The sequence below is a fragment of the Mobula birostris genome, chromosome 15 (genome assembly GCF_030028105.1).
Source record: "Mobula birostris isolate sMobBir1 chromosome 15, sMobBir1.hap1, whole genome shotgun sequence".
Classification (NCBI taxonomy): domain Eukaryota; kingdom Metazoa; phylum Chordata; class Chondrichthyes; order Myliobatiformes; family Myliobatidae; genus Mobula; species Mobula birostris.
The window spans coordinates 61,954,051-61,976,004 of NC_092384.1; the positions used below are offsets into that span (position 1 = coordinate 61,954,051).

The following is a 21,954-nucleotide window of genomic DNA, read 5'->3' on the forward strand; positions in this document are numbered from 1 at the left end:
ATCCTTTTTTGAACAGCAATATGACATTCACCATCTTCCAATCTGCCAGGTCCTGCCCAGAGTCCGGAGTATTTTGGTAAATTAGCACCAAAGCCTCCACTATAACTTCTGCCATTTCTTTCAGTACCCTGGGATGTATTCCATCAGGACCAGGAACAAGTTGCAGTGGTCCTGTCTCTGGCACTGAGGTTGGACCCTCGACTCAGAAGGGGAGGAGGGAAGAGAGGACGGTAGTAGTGATAGGGGATTCTATAGTCAGGGGGGCAGATAGGAGATTTTGTGGGGGAGATCAGGAGTCTCGGATGGTATGTTGCCTCCCTGGTGCCGGGGTCTGGGACATCTCAGATCGGGTGCAGGTTATTCTCGAGAGGGAGGGCAAGAATCCAAATGTCGTGGTCCATGTAGGGACCAACGACGTGGGTAGGAAGAGTGAGGGGGTCCTGTGTAGTGAGTTCAGGGAGTTAGGTGTGAAGCTGAAGGGCAGGACATCCAGGGTAACAATCTCAGGATTGCTACCTGTGCCACGTGCGAGTGAGGCGCGGAACAGAAGGATTATACAGATCAATACGTGGCTGAGAGGATGGTGCAGGAGGGAGGGCTTCAGGTTTTTAGATAATTGGGCTTTGTTCCAGGGAAGGTGGGATCTGTTCCGACGGGACCGTTTACACCTGAACTGGAGGGGTACTAACATTCTTGCAGGAAAGTTTGCTAGTGCTGCTTGGGGGGGTTTAAACTAAATTTGCAGGGGGCAGGGATCCAGAATGTGAGAGAGGATAGCGAGATGAAGTATGAAGGACAGGTGGGGACTACACGGTTCCGGAATATTAAGTGTGAAGTAGAGAAAGGTGAGGCAGAATGAGTGATAAGGAGGATACATGTGCAGAGGGATGGTCTGACGGAGCATGGAGTTAAATGTGCAGAAAGAGTAAGTAAATTTAAGAAGGATAACAAAATTCAAGGGGCATATAGCCCAGTGAGAGTTCGGGGAGCTGGGTTATGCACAATAGGCAGCGATTTAAACAGAGGGAGGAGAAATGGGTTAAAAATTCTATATCTGAATGCACGAAGTGTCAGAAATAAGGCAGATGAGCTTGAAGCTCAGGTGCGAATGGGTAACTATGATGTTGTTGGGATAACGGAGACATGGCTGCAGGGGGATCAGACCTGGGAATTGAATGTACAAGGGTATACGTGCTATCGAAGGGACAGAAAGGTGGGCAGAGGGGGTGGGGTGGCCCTGTTGGTGAGGAATGAGATTCAGTCCCTTGCAAGGGGGGACACAGAATCAGGAGAAGTAGAGTCAGTGTGGATAGAAATGAGGAACAGTAAGGGCAAAAAGACCCTATTAGGTGTTATCTACAGGCCCCCAAACAGTAGCATAGATATTGGGTGCAAGTTGAATAGGGAGTTAACAATGGCATGTGGCAAAGGAAGTGTCGCAGTAGTTATGGGGGATTTCAACATGCAGGTGAACTGGGAAAATCAGGTTGGTACTGGACCCCAGGATAGGGAGTTTGTAGAGTGCCTACGGGATGCATTTTTGGAGCAGCTTGTACGAGAGCCAACCAGGGATAAGGCTATTCTGGATTTAGTGTTGTGCAATGAACAGGATTTGATAAGTGATCTTGAAGTAAAGAAGCCATTAGGAGGTAGTGACCATAATATGGTAAGTTTTTATCTGCAAGTTGAGAGGGATAAGGGCAGATCAGAAGTGTCAGTATTGCAGTTGAACAAAGGAGACTATGGAGCCATGAGGGAGGAGCTGGCCAAAATTGACAGGTCGGATATCCTAGCAGAAAAGACAGTGGAACAGCAATGGCAGGTATTCTTGGGAATAATGCACAAGGTGCAAAATCAGTTCATCCCCCGGAGAAGGAAGGATTCAAAGGGGGGAAAGTGGCCACAGTGGTTGACAAAGGAAGTCAGAGATAGCATAGCATTAAAAAAGAAGTATAACAGAGTTAAGGTGAGTGGGAAGACGGATGATTGGGAAATTTTTAAGGAGCAACAGAACTTAACTAAAAAGGCAATACGGGGAGAAAAAAATGAGGTATGAACGCAAGCTAGCTAGGAATATAAAGGAGGATAGCAAAAGTTTTTTTAGGTATGTGAAGAGAAGGAAGATAGTTAAGAACAATGTTGGGCCCTTGAAGAATGAATTGGGAGAAATTGTTATGGGAAACAGAGAAATGGCAGACGAATTTAATAAGCACTTTGGATCTGTCTTCACTAGGGAAGACACAAGCCATCTTCCAGATGTATGGATGGGCCAAGGACATAGGGTAACAGAGGAACTGAAACAGATTGACATTAGGAAGGAAACAGTGATGGACTGATGGGACTGAAGGCTAACAAATCCCCAGGTCCAGATGGTCTGCATCCTAGGGTACTAAAGGAGGTGGCTCTGGAAATTGCGGATGCATTGGTGATCATTTTCCAATGTTCCTTAGATTCAGGATCAGTTCCTGAGGATCGGCGAATGGCTAATGTTATCCCACTTTTTAAGAAAGGAGGGAGGGAGAAAACAGAGAACTATCGCCCTGTTAGCCTAACATCAGTAGTGGGAAAGATGCTAGAGTCCATTATTAAAGATGAAATAGCGGCATATCTTGATAGCAGTGATAGGATTGGGCCGAGCCAGCATGGATTTACCAAGGGCAAATCATGCTTGACTAATCTATTGGAGTTTTTCGAGGATGTAACCAGGAAGATAGACGCGGGAGATCCAGTAGATGTGGTGTACCTTGACTTTCAGAAGGCATTCAATAAGGTACCACATAGGAGATTGGTGGGTAAAATCAGAGCTCATGGCATTGGGGGGAGGATATTGACATGGATAGAAAACTAGTTGGCAGATAGAAAGCAAAGGGTAGCAGTGAATGGGTGTTTCTCGGAATGGCAGGTGGTGACAGGGCATGGTATTGGCACCACAGCTGTTTACGATTTACATCAATGATTTAGAGGAAGGCGTTGTGAATAACATCAGCAAGTTTGCTGATGATACTAAGCTGAGTGGCAGTGTGATATGTGATGAGGATGTTAGGAGAATTCAAGGTGACTTGGATAGGCTGGGTGTGTGGGCAGAAACTTGGCAGATGGCGTTTAATGTGAATAAGTGTGAGGGTATTCACTTTGGGAGCAAGAACAGGAAGGCAGATTATTATCTGAATGGTGTCGAGTTAGGTAAGGGAGAAATACAAAGAGATCTAGGAGTACTTGTTCGTCAGTCTCTGAAGGTGAATGAGCAAGTGCAGCAGGCAGTGAAGAAGGCTAATGGAACGTTGGCCTTTATTACAAAGGGAATTGAGCACAAGAGCAAGGAAATTCTTTTGCATTTGTACAGGGCCCTGGTGAGACCACACCTGGAGTATTGTGTGCAGTTTTGGTCTCCAGGGTTAAGGAAGGACATCCTGGCTGTGAAGGAGGTGCAGCGTAGGTTCACTAGGTTAATTCCTGGGATGTCTGGACTGTCTTACGCAGAGATGTTAGAGAGACTGGGCTTGTACACGCTGGAATTAAGGAGATTGCGACATATAAGATTATTAAGGGATTGGACAAGATAGAGGCAGGAAATATGTTCCAGATGCTGGGAGAGTCCAGTACCAGAGGGCATGGTTTAAGAATAAAGGGTAGGTCATTTAGGACAGAGTTGAGAAGGAACTTCTTCTCCCAGAGAGTTGTGGAGGTGTGGAACGCGCTGCCTCAGAAGGCAGTGGAGGCCAATTCTCTGGATGCTTTCAAGAAGGAGCTAGATAGGTATCTTACAGATAGGGGAATCAAGGGTTATGGGGACAAGGCAGGAACCGGGTATTGATAGTAGATGATCAGCCATGATCTCAGAATGGCGGTGCAGGCTCGAAGGGCCGAATGGTCTAATTCTGCACCTATTGTCTATTGACCAGGGGATTATCTCTCTTCAAGCACACAAGTTTGCTCAGCACTACCTCTTCAGTTATAGCTATTGTATCGAGGTCCTCACCTCCCATCGCAATCATAACATCCCTCTTTCGCATGTTAGATGTGTCCTCCACCATGAAGGCCAACACAAAATAGTCATTCAAAGCCTCTGCCATTTCCTCATTACCCAATATCAATTCCCCCTTCTCATCCTCCAAGGGACCTACATTCATTTCTTCTTTTCCACCTATCACCTCCCAGTTTCTCACTTCTTCACCCCTCACCTAGCTTCACTTATCATCTTCTAACTTGTACTACTTCCTCTCCATACACCTCCTTATTCTGGCTTCTTCCCACTTCCTGTCCAGACCCAATGATGGGTCTCAGTCTGAAGCATCAATTATTTATTCCAATCTATGGACGCTGCCTGACCTACTGAGTTCCTCCAGCATTCTGTGTGTGTTACTCTGCAGAATCTTTAGTGTATGAGAAACATATTCCAGTCAAACTAAATACACCTAATTCTGATTCAAAAGGGACCTGAGGGGCAACTTTTTCCACACAGAGCTTGATGAGTATATGGAGAGAGCTGCCCGAGGAAGTAGTTGAGGCAGGTACAATGGTAATATTTAATAAGTACTGTATAGATAAATGTGGAGGCAGGGAGATATATGGGCTGAACACAGGAAATTGGTATTTCCTGTTTGGGCTTTATGGTTAGAGTGGACTTTCTAACCATAGGGCCTATATCCATGTTGTATTGCTTTAGGACCTCGACACACCCTAGATGTACTAGTATTCCAGGCAAGGTCACTTCTTGCACCACGTTTACAAGGGCTAAATCCTGGAAGTCCGCACCCAACATCCTGGAGTTCTTTCAGAGGTCAACATCTTCTCAAAGGAAGTTTGTGAAAAGGCAGAAAATGCTGACATTTCTGAAACTAAATCAACTAAAAATACCGTGAAACCCCAGGTCAGTCATTAATGCCTTTCAGTGTTAGGCCAGCACTCAAGCACAAACTTGCACAACACAAGACTGGCTCCTATATGACCTGTGAGCCTGTGGTGATCATGGCTTTGCCAAACATTACTTTTGTAAACTAGGTGACAGAAAGTTTAATCTGTTCCAGGTCAATTACAGTTTGGAGTTCAGACATTTTGTTTAGATACAGCAGGAAGTCAAATTGTTCTGGTTTGATATCCAAAGGTAGTTGAAAGCTGTTGGAGTGGAGTTGTGATTTTAGTAATGGAATGAAAATACAAAGCACTTGGTCTGAAAATTTAAAATATTTTTTTTCTTATTTTACTTGGACAAGCATAATAATAATTTGGAATTTATGTTAAATTATTTTTATTTCTCATAACTTATTTGCTTTATTCCCTTCACTATCTAGGTGCTGTAGTTGCACGAGAATACGGGATTCCCTGCATTGTAAGCTGTAGAAATGCAACAAATGTGCTCCAGTCAGGTAGGCCAATGACACCATTTTAAAGTCCGTTTTTGTCCACAGAAGCCCTGTCAAAAACCCTCAAACACTTCTCTGCCCAATGAAGCAGTGAAGGCTACCTCAGTACGTATATTTAAGACAAGGCTGGATAGACTTTTGCATAGTAGGGGTATTAAGGGTTATGGGGAAAAGGTAGGTAGATGGAGATGAGACCATGGCCAAATCAGCCATGATCTTACTGAATGGTGGAGCAGGCGCGATGGGCCAGATGGCCTACTCCTGGTTCTATTTCTTATGTAAGGGCCAGAAACTCAACCATATGAATATTCTCCCTTTTGCTGCTGATGTGTTCGGAGAAAGCTCAAAATATTCTGCTGCTGCCAATTTTTACTTTTCTCAAAACTCAATAGACCAAGTCTTTTAGATTCTATCAAGAAAAGTAATTATTGCAGCAACAGAGTATTTTGAGTAAGTTGTCTTTTCATTCTCCCATGCCCAATAACTTCACCCTGATTCCCCTATCAGCCATCTATTATGGGTAAATTACAACTGCGAATGAACTCTCCAACCAGCACGTCTTCAGGATGTGACAGGAAGCTGGAACTTTCAGGGGAAATCCACACGGTCACAGAAGGAATGTGCAAGTTCAACACAAGCAGCATCATATTCAGGATCAAACCTGATTGCCAGAGCTACAAAGTAGTAGCTCTATCCAGTGTTTGACTGTGCAGTGCAAAATACTAAGATAATCCAAACCTTATGCCTTACAGTAGAAGAGACAGGTGCAGGAGAAGCATAAGTGCCAATTCAGGCAACACACCTGCAGATGCTGAATTTCTGTTGTGTGCCAATTCAGTCCTGGTCTGCTATTCAATAAGATTTTGTTGCTCCAATATTGTCCTTGACATCATTATCCTGCTCTGCCCATTTTCCTTCACTCACTTGAAGTTTCCACTTTGAATATGTTCAACTAATTCACTTCTCGGCTCTCCGGGTAAAGAATTCTCCACCATCTGAGAGAAAAAGCCCTTCTTCATTGCCACCTGAAATAGGCAATCCTTTTATTCCTAAGCTCCCTAGTTCTGGATAACTTTCCACCCACAGCACAACCCACTAGAGGAAATATCTCTCAGCATCCATCCCAACAATTCCTCTCAGAATTATCTATAGCTCGTTAAGATCACCTCTTGTTCTTTGATACATCAATGTGTAATGGCCCAACTGACTCAGTCTGTATTCATATGTCCATCACTTGGTCTCAGTAATCACAATTCATAAAGCTTCTCTGCACTGCCGCAAGGGTAAGCACACCCTCTCCTACATATGGAGATCAAAATAGTACGCAGTTCTCCAGCAGACTGTACCTGCATACTAACATTATTTCATGTACATGGACTACCACAACAGTTCTACAGTCTAGGCTCACAACACTGAAGTAATAAATTTCCTGTCATCTGTCCTTCGACAATGGAGAACCTCAAAATTTGTCCATCTGCCAAATTCTTTCCCACTGAAATAACTTTTCACAGGCTCTTTGTGTCCTCCTTACAACCTACTAAACCACTAACCTACGTATGTGTCATCAGAAAATTTGGAGAAAGAGAATGAGAGTACTACAACCATCGAAATGGATCATAAAAAGTTGAGGTTCCAGCATCGTTCCCTGTGCCACCCCACTAGTTACTGATTGCCAATCCTAAAATGACCTTTTCATCTCAAATCTCAGTTTTATGTTATTTATCTGCTCCATTTTGCATGCTAAAATATTATGGCCAATGTTATCTTGTGTGGTATCGCTTTATGTGGCCTTATCAAATGCATCTACTGGTAACTACTCTGTTCTCTCTTGTCGGTTCTACCACATTCCTCGGTGCCCTACCATTCACAGTGCAAGTCCTATCTTGATTTGTCCTCCCAAAGTGCAACACTTCACACTTGTCTGCGTTAAATTCCATCCTTTTCTGCTACGATGAGGCACACTCAGGTGGAGGAGCAACAGCTCATGTTCTGGCTGGTAGCCTCCAACCTGAAGTCATGAATATTAATTTCTCCTTCTGGTATATTTTTCCCCATCCCTTCCCTCTTCTTCTTTTCCCCATTCTCATCTCTTACCTCTTCTCCTCACATACCAATAACTTCCCCCGGTGCCCTTCCCCCTTCCCTTTCTTCCACGGCCCACTCTCCTCTCCTGTCAGAGTCCTTCTTCTCCAGCCCTTTGCCTTTGCTACTTATCACTTCCGAGCTTCATACTTCAGCCCCCATCCCCCACCCACTTGACTTCACCCGTCACCTTCTAGCTTGCCCTCCTTCCATCTGTTTATTCTGCCATCTTTCCCCTTTCCTTTCTTTCTATTTCTGATGAAGAGTCTTACCCCAAAATGTCGACTGGTTATTCATATCCATCGTTGCTGCCTGACCTTCAGAGTTCATCCAGCATTTTGTGTGAGTTGTTCTGGATTTCCAGCATCTGCAGAACCTCTTGTGTTTTAAATCCTGTCCGCTATTTTTCAGTCCTTTTATTCCAGTTTATCCATATCCTGCTGCAAGCTCTGATGATGATGACGATGACAGTAATAATAAAAAATAAGTACTTTATTGATCCCGAGTACCCTCCTCACTGTCCATTTCAATCTAAATCTTGGTTTCATCTGCAACTTTACTGAGCCAGTTTACCACATTATCATCCAAATAATTAATATAGATGACAAACAGCAGCACCGATCTCTGCAGCACCCCATACTCAAGCCTCCCAAGTCACAGAGGCAATCACCTGTCACCACCCTCTCTGGCTTCTCCCGCTAAGGCAATATTGAATCCAGTTTACCACTTCATTCTGAATGCCAAGTACCTGAACCTGCTGGACCAGCCTCCCATGTGGGACTTCATCAAAGGCCTTACTAAAGTCTAGCTAGACAACATCCACTACATTTGCTTCATCAACTTTTCTTGCAATCTCCTCAAAAAAATTATAAGATTGCTTAGACATGTTGATGATCCCCAATTAGGCCCTGTCATCCAAATCCTTATATATCCTGTTCCTTAGAATACCTTCCAATAATTTACCCGGTACTGACGCCAGGCTCACCAACCTATATTTTCCAGCTAATTTTGAGAGCCTATTTTGAACAACAGAACATCTTTAGTTAGTGGAGTCCTCCAGTCCTCTAGCACCTCAACAGTGACTAAGGATGTTTTAAATACATTTGTCACTGCCCCTGTAATTTCTCTACTTGCCTCCCAGAAGGCCCAGGGGGACACCTCATCAAGTCCTGGGGACTTACTCACACTAATTTGCCTCAAGACAGCAAACATCTCCTCTTCTGTAATCTAAATAAAATGCAAAAAAAATCCATTTATTATCAACACAATTTATTTTGGCTACATGCAAAGATGACCACGCTGATCTTCAAGTGGACAAATTTGGTCCCTTGCTCTCCTTTTGTTCTTAATGTAGCTGTAAAAACCTTTGGGATTCTCGTTCGTCTTGGCTGCCAGTACAACCTCATGCCTTCTTTTAGTCCTCCTGATTTCCTTCTTAAACTATTTGCTTGCATTTCTTATACTCAATTTCCTCACTTGTTCCTTGCTGCCTATACCTGCTATGTACCTCCTCCTTCTTTTTAACCAGGGCCCCAATATCCCTCAAGAACCAACGTTCCCTAAAGCTGTTCGCCTTGCCTTTTATTCTGACAGGAAAATACAACTCTATATTCTCAAAGTCTCACATTAAGGCCTTCCACTTTCCAAGCATCCCTTCACCAGAAAATAAATCCTCACCTGCCAGATCCTTCCTGATACCATCAAAATTGGCCTTTCTCCAATTTAGAATCTGAACCCAAGGACCAGACCTATCTTTCTTCATAATTATCTTGAAACCAATGGTAATATGATCACTATATTCAAAGTGTACCCCTACACACACTTCTGCCACCTGCCCTGTCTTATTCCCTAATCGTCTTTATATCACATCCCTTTTGGTTGGCACCTTTATATTTTGATTAGGACACTTTCCTGTACACAATCAGGGAAATTCAAATTACCCACTATCACAACCTCATTTTTCTTGCAACGATCTGTAATCTCTCTAGAAGTTTGCTCCTTAAATCCTGCTCATTATTAAGTGGTCTATAATATAATCCCATTAACATGGTTGTCCCTTTCTTATTTCTCAGTTCTACCCATATAACAAGTAAACAACTGAAGAAGCTGGAGTTCTTAAATAAAAATCAATTCAGACAGTATATGTGGTGTTTAAAAAAAAACAGAATTAAAGCCTCAGCTTGAAACATTAACGATGGGACTAATGAATTTTTATAAGCACATTCTGTTTTAGCACATTGTTTTTATTTCGCTTGATCCAAGCTTTCAGCTACATAAATCTTGAATTCCCATCTAAAATCTCACTACCTCTTTTCTTCTCACTCCTATAAAATGCTGTTTAAAACCTCCCTCCGGCCAAACTTCCTTCTTGTAATTCCACCTTTCTTTCTTTTGCTAATGCTTCCAGGATATTCTTACTGCTTCATCACCGACAACTGTCGTTATATAAAAGCGCACATTTTACTTTGGGTTAATCCCTAATAATTTCAGGATTGAGTAAAATTTCATTTTGACAGCCAGTATGAAAATAATGTTTAAAATGCACTGAGTACTGCTAAAGCAGCTTCACGTTTTAAAACTTTGCAAGAATATTATGCATTCTTTCATTAAATAGTCATTTTCACTATTCACAGGTGATATTGTGTTTCTTAATGGAACCAAGGGGACTGTGCAGAAAATTGAAGAGAACTGAAAAGGTTCCATCCACTCTCCAGAAGCGAATAGAAACAGCAAACTACAATACCAGAGGAAACTAGCATACACTCTATCCTGACAATATCACTATAAATGATGGATACAACGCTATTAAAAAAATATAAAAGTAAATGAAGTTCAAGGCATCAGCTTCTCAATAGTCAGACAGAAAAATTAACAGTACTTTTATCTGTTGCAGATTTCTAACGATACTACAGCAAAGGCTCTGGCAGACAAATATCCTGGCTGCAGTGATGGCAATGTTCACTGTCAAATAACTACTCCTCTAGCATAGCTGTTTCAGTCCAGCTACAATACAGACATTCCAACAATATGGAAAATTGCACATTATTTGCTTAGACCTTCTCATGAACTATTGAGAAGGGTAATTATTTAGTTTGAATTTATCTTCCACTCTTTCTGCACCAATCCAAACTTACCATCAAACCCGCAGACAAAGGAGGTGGTGTTGTGGTGTGGCTGACTGACCTCAACTTTGCCTAGGCTAGGTGACAACTTTCTGATACTTCTTCATACCTACCTCTTGAAGAGGACCCCACTCTGGACATCAGAAAACTATCTCCCACATCATCACTGATCTCATCAACTATGGAGAACACCAAACTCATAGTTCCCTTGCCCCATTCTGCACACCTCTTAGCCAAGATCCATAAACCTGACTGTCTGGGTAGACCCTTTCTCTCTGTCTGCTCCGGTCCCAACTCCATTCTTTCCCCTTTGGTTCGGTTCCTTCCCACCTATGTCCATGACACTTTTCATGTTCTTGATCTCTTCACTAATCCTGACCCTGACCGCCTCATTTTTACATGGATGTCTGGTCCCTATACACTTATATCCCCCATCAACAAGGCCTTAAAGCTCTCTGCTTCTTTTTTAAGAAAATAAAACAACCAGTTTCCATCCACCACCATCCTCCTGCGGCTGGCAGAACTGGTCCTCACCACCACCTTTTGGCTCCTCCCACTTTCTGAAAACTTGAGAGGTAGCCATGGCCTGGTGATCCTCCCCAACTCTTCCTCCGCTATGTTGACGACTGCACTGGTGCTGCTTTACGCACCCATGCTGAGCTCATCAATTTCTTCAACTTTGCCTCCAACTTCCACCCTGCCCTTAAATTCATTTGGTCCATTTCTGACACATTCATCCACTTTCTTGATCTCTCTGTGTCCATCTCTGGAGGCAAACTCTTGACCGACATCTTTTCTAAACCTAACATTTCCCACAGTTATATTGACTATACCTCTTTCCATCCTGTCTCCCATAAAAATGCTATTCCCTTTTCTCAGTTCCTTCATCTTCAATGCATCTGTTCCCAGGATATGACTTTCCTTTCCAGGAATCAGAAGTGTCCTCCACTTTCAAAGGATGGCGTTTATCTTCCCGCAACATTGATACTGTCCTCATCCACATCTACATTTTCCAAACATTCATGTTTATCCCATCTTCCTGCCACCTTAACAGTGATAAGAGTTCCCCTTCTCCTTAGCTACCACCCCATGAGCCTCTACATCCAACACATAATTCTCCGCAACTTCTGCTATCTCCAGAGTGATCCTATCACCAAACATATCTTTATCTTCTCTAACACTACCCCCCCACTACTCTCTACAGGGATCGATCCCTCCACGATTCCCTTATCCATTCATCTCCTCTCTCACCCCCATTCAGGGCTCCAAGCAGTCTTACCACATGAGATAACACTTCACCTGTGAATCTGCTAGGGTGGTCTATTGTGTCCCATGCTTCTGCTGTGGCCTCCTCTACATTGGTGAGATCTGTCGTAAATTGGGAGACCGCTTTGTTGGGCACCTTCGCTTCATCTACCAAAAGCAGAATTTTCCGGTGGTCAAACATTCTAACTCCAATTCCCTTTCCTGTTCCCACATGTCATTCCATGGCCTCCTCTTGTGTCATGATGAGGCTACTCTCAAGGAAGCAATGCCTTATATTCCGTCTGATGGCATGAATATTGATTTCTCCTTCCAATTTAAAGAAAAATCCCCAACCCTTTCCCTCTTCTTCTATTCCCCACTCTGGCTTCAGACCTCTTCTCACCTGCCTATTACTGCCCCCTTCCCTTTCTCCTAATGGTCTACTCACCTCTCCTACCAGATTCCTTCCTTTCCAGCCCTTTTACCTTTCCTACCCATATGGCTTCTCCTTTCACTTTCTAACTATCCTCCTTCCCCTCTGCCCCACCTTTTGATTCTGGCTTCCTCTCCCTTTCTTTCTTGTCTTGAAGAGAGGTCTTGGTGCGAACCGCCAACCGTTTATTTATTTCCACAGGAGGTGCCTCCACTGCGGAGTTCCTCCAGCATTTTGTGTGTTGCTTTGTTTTAATTATTCCTCTTCTGGCACTGAGTTGTTGGCAAACTCAGCATTTATTGTTCTTTCTGAATTTGCCTGGGAGGGTTTTTAAACTGCTACAGATTTTCTGGTGAATTCTGTGGTGGAGAGGCCTCAGCGATGTTGAAGGGACATTGTTAGATTGGTATGCACAGCACCCCCTGTGCACTGGTGTGGTGGGAAAAAATAAGTAAGATGGTGGATGAGGTCTTAGTCAAATGGGCTATTTGGTCCTGAAAAGTGTCAACTCCATGAGGTTGTGTTTAAGTTGCTCTTAATTTGTATTTTGGCATCAGGAGTGAACCACTCAGTGCAGGATAGTAGTAGTCTGTAATCTCCCCTTTGACCTTAGCTCGATGGGTGACCATCAGATAAGCATCAGATAGCAAAACTCCAGGAGACATCACTCTTGACATCAAAAGAACTCACAAGCCTTTCCACCATGACAAGTTGGCAATCCTTAAAGAATCTCACAACAGAATACTCAGCCTACACATGTATTATTAATACAGTATCACTTGTCCACTCGAGTTTCTGGCCACCCTTTTCTCCCAGGACATTGATGATAGGACCAAATTGTAGTTGTGCCGCTTTATGCTAAGGATAGATTGTTGAGTTCCCTCTTGCTGTGCAGAAGGACATTGCCTGACAATCTTATGACATGAATGTCACTTGCCAATTTTTGGACATCCGAAATGTTTTTTAGAAGTTGCTCCATGCAGACTGCTTAAGTTGTTGAATTGCGATGAATGGAATAGAACTTTGTATAATTAGTGAACTTTCAGTTTCCATAGCAAATCACATACCATCCTATTTTGGTTATATATCACTGTATTCAACATCACCAATTAAAACTCTCACAACAATGCATTCTCAACACTTTGGGAGCAGTAATGGGGTACCTTCACCAGATGTACTACAGGACTTTAAGAAGGTAGCTTACCATCACCTTCTACAGTGCAGATAGAGATGTACAATAAATACTGGTCATGTCCAAGTGAAGATAAAAAGGTCTCACAATTATTTATCAATGTCTAAGCTAAAATTTAATGGGTTATTGCACTATTATCTTCTTTATCATAACTTACTGTATTTGCCTATGTCTTGTACAATGAAATACTTATTCTTACTAAGACGACACCAAATTTTACTAATATTTTTTCATTCTATTTGATGGATAAAGATGAATATATTTGTGATACTACTGCATTAAATAAAACTGCATACAGAATCCACAGATTGCCTGAGATTATTGGGCAAGTACCAAAACAGGGTAAGGTCATCTTCATACCATGAGTGTAAAGTATCCATGAATTCTTAACAGGAGGTGTAGGGTGCCCAGGTATTTTGTATCATTCAGGACACATGCAGTAATCAAAAAAGTGAAAGGTCGGAAGTAGTAATTAATCATGGCCCTATGCAAATAAGAGCATCACTTACTGGATGGGCTCACCTTCCATGACAGATCCAGAATCGAATACAGCTTGTATTCTCCGCAGTGGAATGGAGCTGGAGATTACAGATGGGTCTTCTTTAGAAGGTGGCTGGAATACAAAAATGTGCAAGCTTGCTTCAGTTGTGCAATGATGAGAGAGCCTCTCTAGAACATGGAATTTAGTCTGGACACTGCAGCTGAGGGCAGTACATGGACACACATGACAGAATGGTGCGGAGGCTTAAAAGACTGAATGATGAGGGCAGATTGCATAAACACAAGTTGTTCTTATGTTTTTAAAATTGTAACCAATTGATGAGCTTAATGCTATGTAAGGGGTTTCTTTTATGTTACTGCAAAGGCTAACAAAATGGCTTCTTTGTTACATTATAATTAAAATGGCTTTTCTGTAATAATAACTGCGATGTAAGGAGTCCTCTCTCTCTCTCTGCTTGTTTGGGTTAGATTATTGATAAGAGAGGGAATGAACCATTTGGGATAGATGTTATTCTTTCTTGTGTGTCTGTAAGCTATTGTTTTTGCGGGCTTTGAGGCAGAAGGCGGATGGGGGCAGAGAGAGGAGACGCAATGCTGTAAGCTGGGCAGTGAAATGGACCCTGAGTGGGAGTCTGAGGCCCAGGGTCCTTGGCGAGGACAGGAGATGAATACAGGCTCTAGTGGAGCGGCTGGTCGACCACTGTGGCTGGTCCCAGGCGGCCGGTCGAGGAGGTCGGAGGGGACCAAATGTTGGAAAGAAGACTCCATTACTTGAGCTCCAACTGTTTGTGCACAAAGTGGTTGAACTTTGACAAGTTTGGCGCCTTTTATTTTCCTTTTATATTTTATCTCCATTAATTACATAGTTCCAGAAAGATCTATAAAGTGTAATCATTTAATCTCATATGGTGTATAGTCTGTTATTTGGCGGGGTGGGGTACATCACACAGCATCCACACAAAATCAGCATCCTAGACGAAAGCGAGTTGAGCGAGCCTGAGGCTTACCAGAGGGCTACAGCTATAAAGGGATTTCATATCCTAACTCAAAGACTTGTACAAACACCGTCTTGGTAGTACCAGGCTGCTGCATGCATGTACCCGAGTTATTGCCACCTCGTTTCAGACTGCCCTATGACTGCTAAAGGACTTTGGTCTTCATGACAAATTAGAGAGGGCTTGGATCAATGCACCGAACCAACTCTTGCCCTATTCCCACAAAGATATTGCCATTACTAATGGAATGACCTTACAACATTCAATTGCATCTTGATTAATTTGACTTTCCTTTGTGTGCCATGTGGCAAGAGAAAGACACAATAGACTCTGGTTTCTCAAGTCCATCAAGTGCCCATTAACCTGCCAGCCCATAGATCCTTGAGGTGTTGAGAGAAAACCCACGTGATCAAACAGAAACCATGCGAACAAAACACTTGTAGCAATGGAATATTGAAGCTGCCTTGCTGGAGTTTAAAAGGATTAGCTTTATTTGTCACGTGTACAGCGAAATGGATTGTTTGTGTCAAAGCCAAATCAGCAAGTTGTGTTGTGCAGCCCACAAGTGTCGTCATGCTTCCAGTGCCTACAACTCACTAACCCTAACCTGAAATTACCGGAAGAAATAATACAAGACTGGAGTGGCTGACAATTTGCTGACAATCCCAAAAGCAAAATATATATTTAGATCAAGCTGGCTTAATTTCATATGCAAAGAAATAGTCCTGAAATTACAACATGCACGGTCTTTGCGGAGATTGGAAGATTACAGAACAAAGCATGACAAGCTGACATCAGCACCCAGAGGATTTTCTAAATTAAGATCTTTGTGTTAGATACCAACTATTAAATCAAAACAAATGTTTCACGCCTTAAAGACAGATGATAGAGTTTTGTCTTATCTTACATTTTAAGGTAGTTATTTCGTAAAGCATACCTATTGGGAGCTGCTAAATCAAAGTTGTGCCTGGAGCAATAGTGAACTTGCTTAATTTTCCAGCCATGGCATGTGAAGGCCCGTTAGCTTAAGTAATTTCTGTCTGTATCTTGTTTTACGGCGGTTGGCATCCAGCTTAATGGTGCATTACTGCCACCCTCTGCTCCAGAATGTGCACTAGACATACATTCTAAATCCCTTCACCCAATTGCGCGCGCACGCGCACACACGCACACACACACACACACACACACACACACACACACACACACACACACACACACACACACACACACACATATATACAAACCTACACTTCACCCTCCCATCTTTGACCATCCTAGTATCCTATTCCTGTTTATTCGTCATATTCTATAAAAAACCCCTGTACCCCTTAAAAACGCTAAAAATACCCGGACTTGTGCTCTCTCACCCATGCCCAGCAACCCTTTTAATGTGAATTCCTGCATCCCCAACTCCCTTAATTTATTTCTCATCATCTCTCTCTGTATCCCATACTTCCTGCAACTCAGAACTACATGTTCTACTGACTCCTCTTCCTGACATTCCTCACACAATCCTGTCTGGTGTTTCCCTATCATTTTCAATGTTTTGTTTAATGCACAATGCCCCAGCCTTAACCTTGTCCACACAATTTCCTCTCTTCCGTTTCCATTACCTACCCTAGTAACTGCAACACTCTTTTGTATTTGATATAAATGCCTCCCTTTCCCCTCCCTGTCCCATCTTTCTTGCCACATTCGGTTGACTTTTTCCCAGATTACACACTTCACCTCTGCTTTACTGATACTAATGTGCATTTCCACATTTTCTTTCTTTAACGCCCTCTTTGCCAACTCATCCACCCTCTCATTCCCCTTCACCCCTACATGTGCTGGAACCCACAGAAATTTTACCTGACCTCCCTGATTTGCAATTCTTGTAACTAACTGAAGGACTTCATAAAGTACATCTTGCCGACTGTTTGTGTGAAGAGACCTTAAACTTGCTAGAACTGAGGATGAATCTGAACATATCAATGCTTTGGCTTGTCTGGCTTTCTGCACCCATTGCAACGCAACCAACACTGCCAGCATCTCCACTGTAAACACCCCTAACTTATTAGATGTTCTTCTGCTGATTCCAATTTCTTTTGCTGGTATTACCACCCCAAACCCTGTCACTCCTGCTTCAGGTTCCTTTGCACCATCCGTATAAATGTGAGTATAATCACTATACTTTTCCATCACATGACAGTTAAATGCATTTACCAAATCTGTTTTATATCTTTCTTTCCTTTTTACCTCTAACAAATGCCAGTCTATGTCAGGCCATACAAACTTCCATGGAGCTACAACCGGATAAACTACTGAAGGACTTATCCTCAGATCAAATACTTCACATTCTTTCGCAATATCATTCCCTACCCGACTAAAGGTATCCCTCTGAAACCTCCCATTTTCCCAGCACTCCTGCAACACTCCTTTAGTAGGGTGAGAATCATTGTGCCCCTGCAAGTTAGCCCAGTAGTTTGCCATCAGTTGCATCCTTCTTAGTTCCAAAGGCATTATTCCCATTTCTACCTGTAGGGCTGACACTGGTGACGTTTTAAAAGCCCCACTGCACACTCTCAAGGCCTGAGCCTGAATCACATCCAGTTTCCTTATGAGAGACCTAGCTGCTGATCCATATACTATATTTCCATAATCCAATACAGATCTAAAGCCATATACATTCTCTTCAAAGCTGAACAACTTGCTCCCCATTCCCTACCAGTCAAACATCTCATCACATTTATTACTTTTTTACATTTCTCCTCAACTTTCCTGATATGGTCTGCCCATGTTAATCATGAATCAAATATAACTCCCAGAAATTTAAATGATGCAACCCTTTCTAATTCAACCCCATACATTCTTAACTTCTTCCCTACCTCAACCCTTAAGTAATTTAAAACTCATTAAACATTTTACCAGGTGCATTGTAAACTTTATTGCTTACTCTATCTATGGTAGGATTTAAAATAAGGTTAAACTAGACTTCAATTGATCTGAAGTATGTGACTTTTAATTTTACCCTCATTATATGGTAGCAGCAGAGAAAGCAGATATTTTGTCCTTCAAGTCCGTATCCAGTCTCTGAAAGAGAAACAAGAGTTTGCCCATCCTACCCCCAAACTTTTCCTATAACTGTGGATCTTATGAAAACCACAGACAATTTTGTCTCATTAACTGTCAATCAATGTGTTCCAGATGCTAACCATTGGAAGCATTTTGCTTTCAGCAAACATCACCTTAAATCCGTACCCTCATTCTGCAGGTGAAACCAGCATTAATTTATCTGTCCTGCTCTTCCAGAACTGTGAACCTACCTGTGTAAAGTACTTTAAAAACGCAAACAACAACATCTGTCCCCCACTTTTCCTTCACTACATTGATGACTGCTTTGGCGCTGCTTCCTGCACGCATGCTGAGCTCGTTGACTTCATTAACTTTGCCTCCAACTTTCACCCTGCCCCCAAGTTTACCTGGTCCATTTCTGACACCTCCCTCCCCTTTCTAGATCTTTCTGTCTCTGTCTCTGGAGACAGCTTATCCACTGATGTCTACTATAAGCCTACTGACTCTCATAGCTATCTGGACTATTCCTCTTCTCACCCTGTCTCTTGCAAAAACGCCATCCCCTTCTCGCAATTCCTCTGTCTCCGCCGCATCTGCTCTCAGGATGAGGCTTTTCATTCTAGGATGAGGGAGATGTCCTCCTTTTTTAAAGAAAGGGGCTTCCCTTCCTCCACTATCAACTCTGCTCTCAAACGCATCTCCCCCATTTCACGTACCTCTGCTCTCACTCCATCCTCCCGCCACCCCACTAGGAATAGGGTTCCCCTGGTCCTCACCTACCACCCCACCAGCCTCCGGGTCCAACATATTATTCTCCGTAACTTCCGCCACCTCCAACGAGATCCCACCACTAAGCATATCTTTCCCTCCCCCTCTCTCTCTGCTTTCCGCAGGGATCGCTCCCTACGCGACTCCCTTGTCCATTCGTACCCCCTCATCCCTCCCCACTGATCTCCCTCCTGGCACTTATCCTTGTAAGCGGAACAAGTGCTACACATGCCCTTACACTTCCTCCCTTACCACCATTCAGGGCCCCAAACAGTCCTTCCAGGTGAGGCGACACTTCACCTGTGAGTTGGCTGGGGTGATATACTGCATCCGGTGCTCCCGATGTGGCCTTCTATATATTGGCGACACCCGACGCAGACTGGGAGACCGCTTTGCTGAACACCTACGCTCTGTCTGCCAGAGAAAGCAGGATCTCCCAGTGGCCACACATTTTAATTCCACATCCCATTCCCATTCTGACATGTCTATCCACGGCCTCCTCTACTGTAAAGATGAAGCCACACTCAGGTTGGAGGAACAACACCTTATATTCCGTCTGGGTAGCCTCCAACCTGATGGCATGAACATCGACTTCTCTAACTTCCACTAATGCCCCACCTCCCCCTCGTACCCCATCTGTTACTTATTTTTATGCACACATTCTTTCTCTCACTCTCCTTTTTCTCCCTCTGTCCCTCTGAATATACCCCTTGCCCATCCTCTGGGTTCCCCCCCCCCCGTCCCCTTGTCTTTCTTCCCGGACCTCGTGTCCCATGATCCTCTCATATCCCCTTTGCCAATCACCTGCCCAGCTCTTGGCTCCATCCCTCCCCCTCCTGTCTTCTCCTATCATTTTGGACCTCCCCCTCCCCCTCCCACTTTCAAATCTCTTACTAGCTCTTCCTTCAGTTAGTCCTGGCGAATCGTCTCGGCCTGAAACGCCGACTGTACCTCTTCCTAGAGATGCTGCCTGGCCTGCTGCGTTCACCAGCAACTTTGATGTGTGTTGTGTAAAGTACTGTTTGTTATTCCAATTTCCAGCACTTGCAGCTTCATAAACATGCTGTCATAAAGGGTTCTACAGCTCCATCTAATGGCAGAAGTTTGTAGTGTAACCAAGAGTCAACCATTGTTAACTGCTTGTGTACTGTTGCCATCCAAACCAAGAATAGCAAATTAAATTACTAATAACCAACCTCCTGAATCATTTTAAGTGGGGCACTGAAGATTTAATGTATTCAGAAAAAAACAGGATTAGAATAGTGGGTAATCGAGGCCAGATGATATAACTATAATTCAGATTTCTATCTGTACTTTAAAAATAATCTTTTGGTTTGATATTATTATCGATTAATCCTGTATAAACCTTGGGTAGGTCGCACCAGGCGTACTTATGTTCAGTTTTGATCACTTCATTATAGGAAGAACATGGAAGCTTTAGAGAGGCTGCAGAGGAGATTTACCAGAATGCTGTCTGACTTGGAGACCATGTCTTATGAGAATAGGTTGAGTGAGGTAGGGCTTTTCTCTTTGGAATGAACAAGGATGAGAGGCAACAGAAGTGAATAAGATGATATAAGGCATAGATGGCTTGGACAGACGGAGATTTTTTCCAAGGGCAGAAGTGGCTAATATGAGAGAGCATAATTTTAAGGTGATTGGAGGAAAGTACAGAAGAGGATGTCAGAGATAGGATTTTTTTAAAACACAGAGTGGAAGGTACATGGAACATGCTGCCACTGGTGGTGGTAAAAGTAGATACATTAGGGGCATTCAGGAGACTTTTAAATAGACAAATGGACGAAAGGAAAATAGACGGCTAAGAAGGATGAACCATTAGATTGATTTTAGAGTTGGTTAAAAATTTGGCACAACATTGTGGGCTGATACCAGATATTTTAATGGTTATGACAATTCATCATTGACACTGCAAAAGGACAGACCCAAAATTTGGGCAAGATAGAACTTCCCATATACCTGGACAAATTTAATTAAGACTCAAAAAGAAAGTTGAAATAAATATGTAGAAAGTTGAATGTAAAAAGGCAACTTCAAAGAAAAGGATTAATAAAATGGACCTGCAGGCAGCTCTTTAGTACAGCCAACATGGACACACAGACCAAATGATTTACTTTACACAATGATGTGATCAGCAGCTAGATAGCATTGTACTGATCAAAATATTTCTCAAGCTATTCAGGTAATGCAACAAATGGATTCAAATCTTACCATGATAGTTTAAGGATCTGAATTTCAAAAAAGGAGAGCGACAGGCCCTCTAAGCACTATGGCAAAACCCAGCCATTGTGATTTTACCAGTGAACAAAGGAAATGCAAAGTCCTGATGTCCTCCGAGGAATACCACAGGAAAATCCAACAGATTCTGGATCATCCTGCTGACAGAGTTTTACAGTGGGATCACACTAATTCAATTGTCAGGATGACCTCTGCTTTACTGAAGAAATCCGGACCATCAGCAGACATATGCAGGACACTTCTGCCGCAGGTGCCAGTCTCACCAAGACTTTACGGGATCCCTAGGATACACAAGGAGGGTTCTCTCTGAGGCCTATCATCAGAGGGATAGATCCTTCGACTTACTGCCTCACTAAGCATTTAATGACCATGCACCTCCCTTTGATGGGGGCTGGGACCATAACTTCACAAATTTGACCGACTTCATCAAAACGTTAACCAACATCCCAGAGGGCATAACGGTCAGTTTCGACGTGGTGTCCCTATTTGCGAGAGTACCCATTAAGGCCAGCTTAGTGTTCTTGAAGTCAAGGTTCGATAAGGGTACCATTGACCTTTTTGAACACGCCCTTACATCGATGTACCTGCTCTATAAGGGGAACTACTATAAACAAATGGACCGAGTGTCCATGGGAACGTCCTTGTGACTGGTTATTGCTAATTTTCTACATGGAGGACTTTGAGGAGAGGAGAGGGCTCTGAGTTAATTGCCCTTCTGCCCCAAATGCTTCTTCAGATACGTCAATGACACCTTCATAGTGTGACCTCATGGACTCCAGGCACTCCAAAAGTTCCACGACCATCTAAACAGTATACACCCAAACATTCAATTTACGATGGAGATGGAGATGGTTGCCTCCCATTTCCTGGACACTCTAATACAATGGAAAATGAACGGTAGCCTTGGGCATGGCGTCTATTGGAAACCCACTCACACAGA

The 21,954-nt window shown here is 43.1% G+C and overlaps 2 protein-coding genes across 20 annotated transcripts in view; one reads left to right on the forward strand and one right to left on the reverse strand.

Annotated features, from left to right (window-relative positions):
- LOC140210700 (rifampicin phosphotransferase-like) overlaps window positions 1–10,275 on the forward strand; it is a 208,439-nt gene extending 198,164 nt beyond the window's left edge. For all 5 annotated transcript variants that reach the window (XM_072279895.1, XM_072279897.1, XM_072279896.1 and 2 more), the window contains 2 exons: window positions 5,292–5,366; window positions 10,079–10,275. In XM_072279895.1, the coding sequence (XP_072135996.1) occupies window positions 5,292–5,366; window positions 10,079–10,137 (134 nt within the window). In that variant the 3' untranslated portion in view covers window positions 10,138–10,275. The remainder of the gene's footprint in view (window positions 1–5,291; window positions 5,367–10,078) is intronic.
- Window positions 1–21,954, reverse strand: part of LOC140210701 (uncharacterized) — a 181,250-nt gene that overhangs the window by 112,148 nt on the left and 47,148 nt on the right. For 3 of the 15 annotated variants that reach the window (XR_011889275.1, XR_011889282.1, XR_011889281.1), the window contains exons 1-2: window positions 19,653–19,826; window positions 13,947–14,050 (exon numbers count right to left, since the gene is read on the reverse strand). Coding sequence is in view for 7 of the 15 variants with exons in the window: in XM_072279907.1 (XP_072136008.1) it covers window positions 13,947–14,050; window positions 19,059–19,241 (287 nt within the window). In the remaining 8 variants the exon portion in view is untranslated. Of the gene's footprint in view, window positions 1–13,946; window positions 14,051–15,870; window positions 16,065–17,946; window positions 18,154–18,241; window positions 18,406–19,010; window positions 19,335–19,652; window positions 19,827–21,954 lie in introns of those variants that run through there. The other 12 variants (XM_072279907.1, XM_072279903.1, XM_072279901.1 and 9 more) reach the window with 8 other exon arrangements.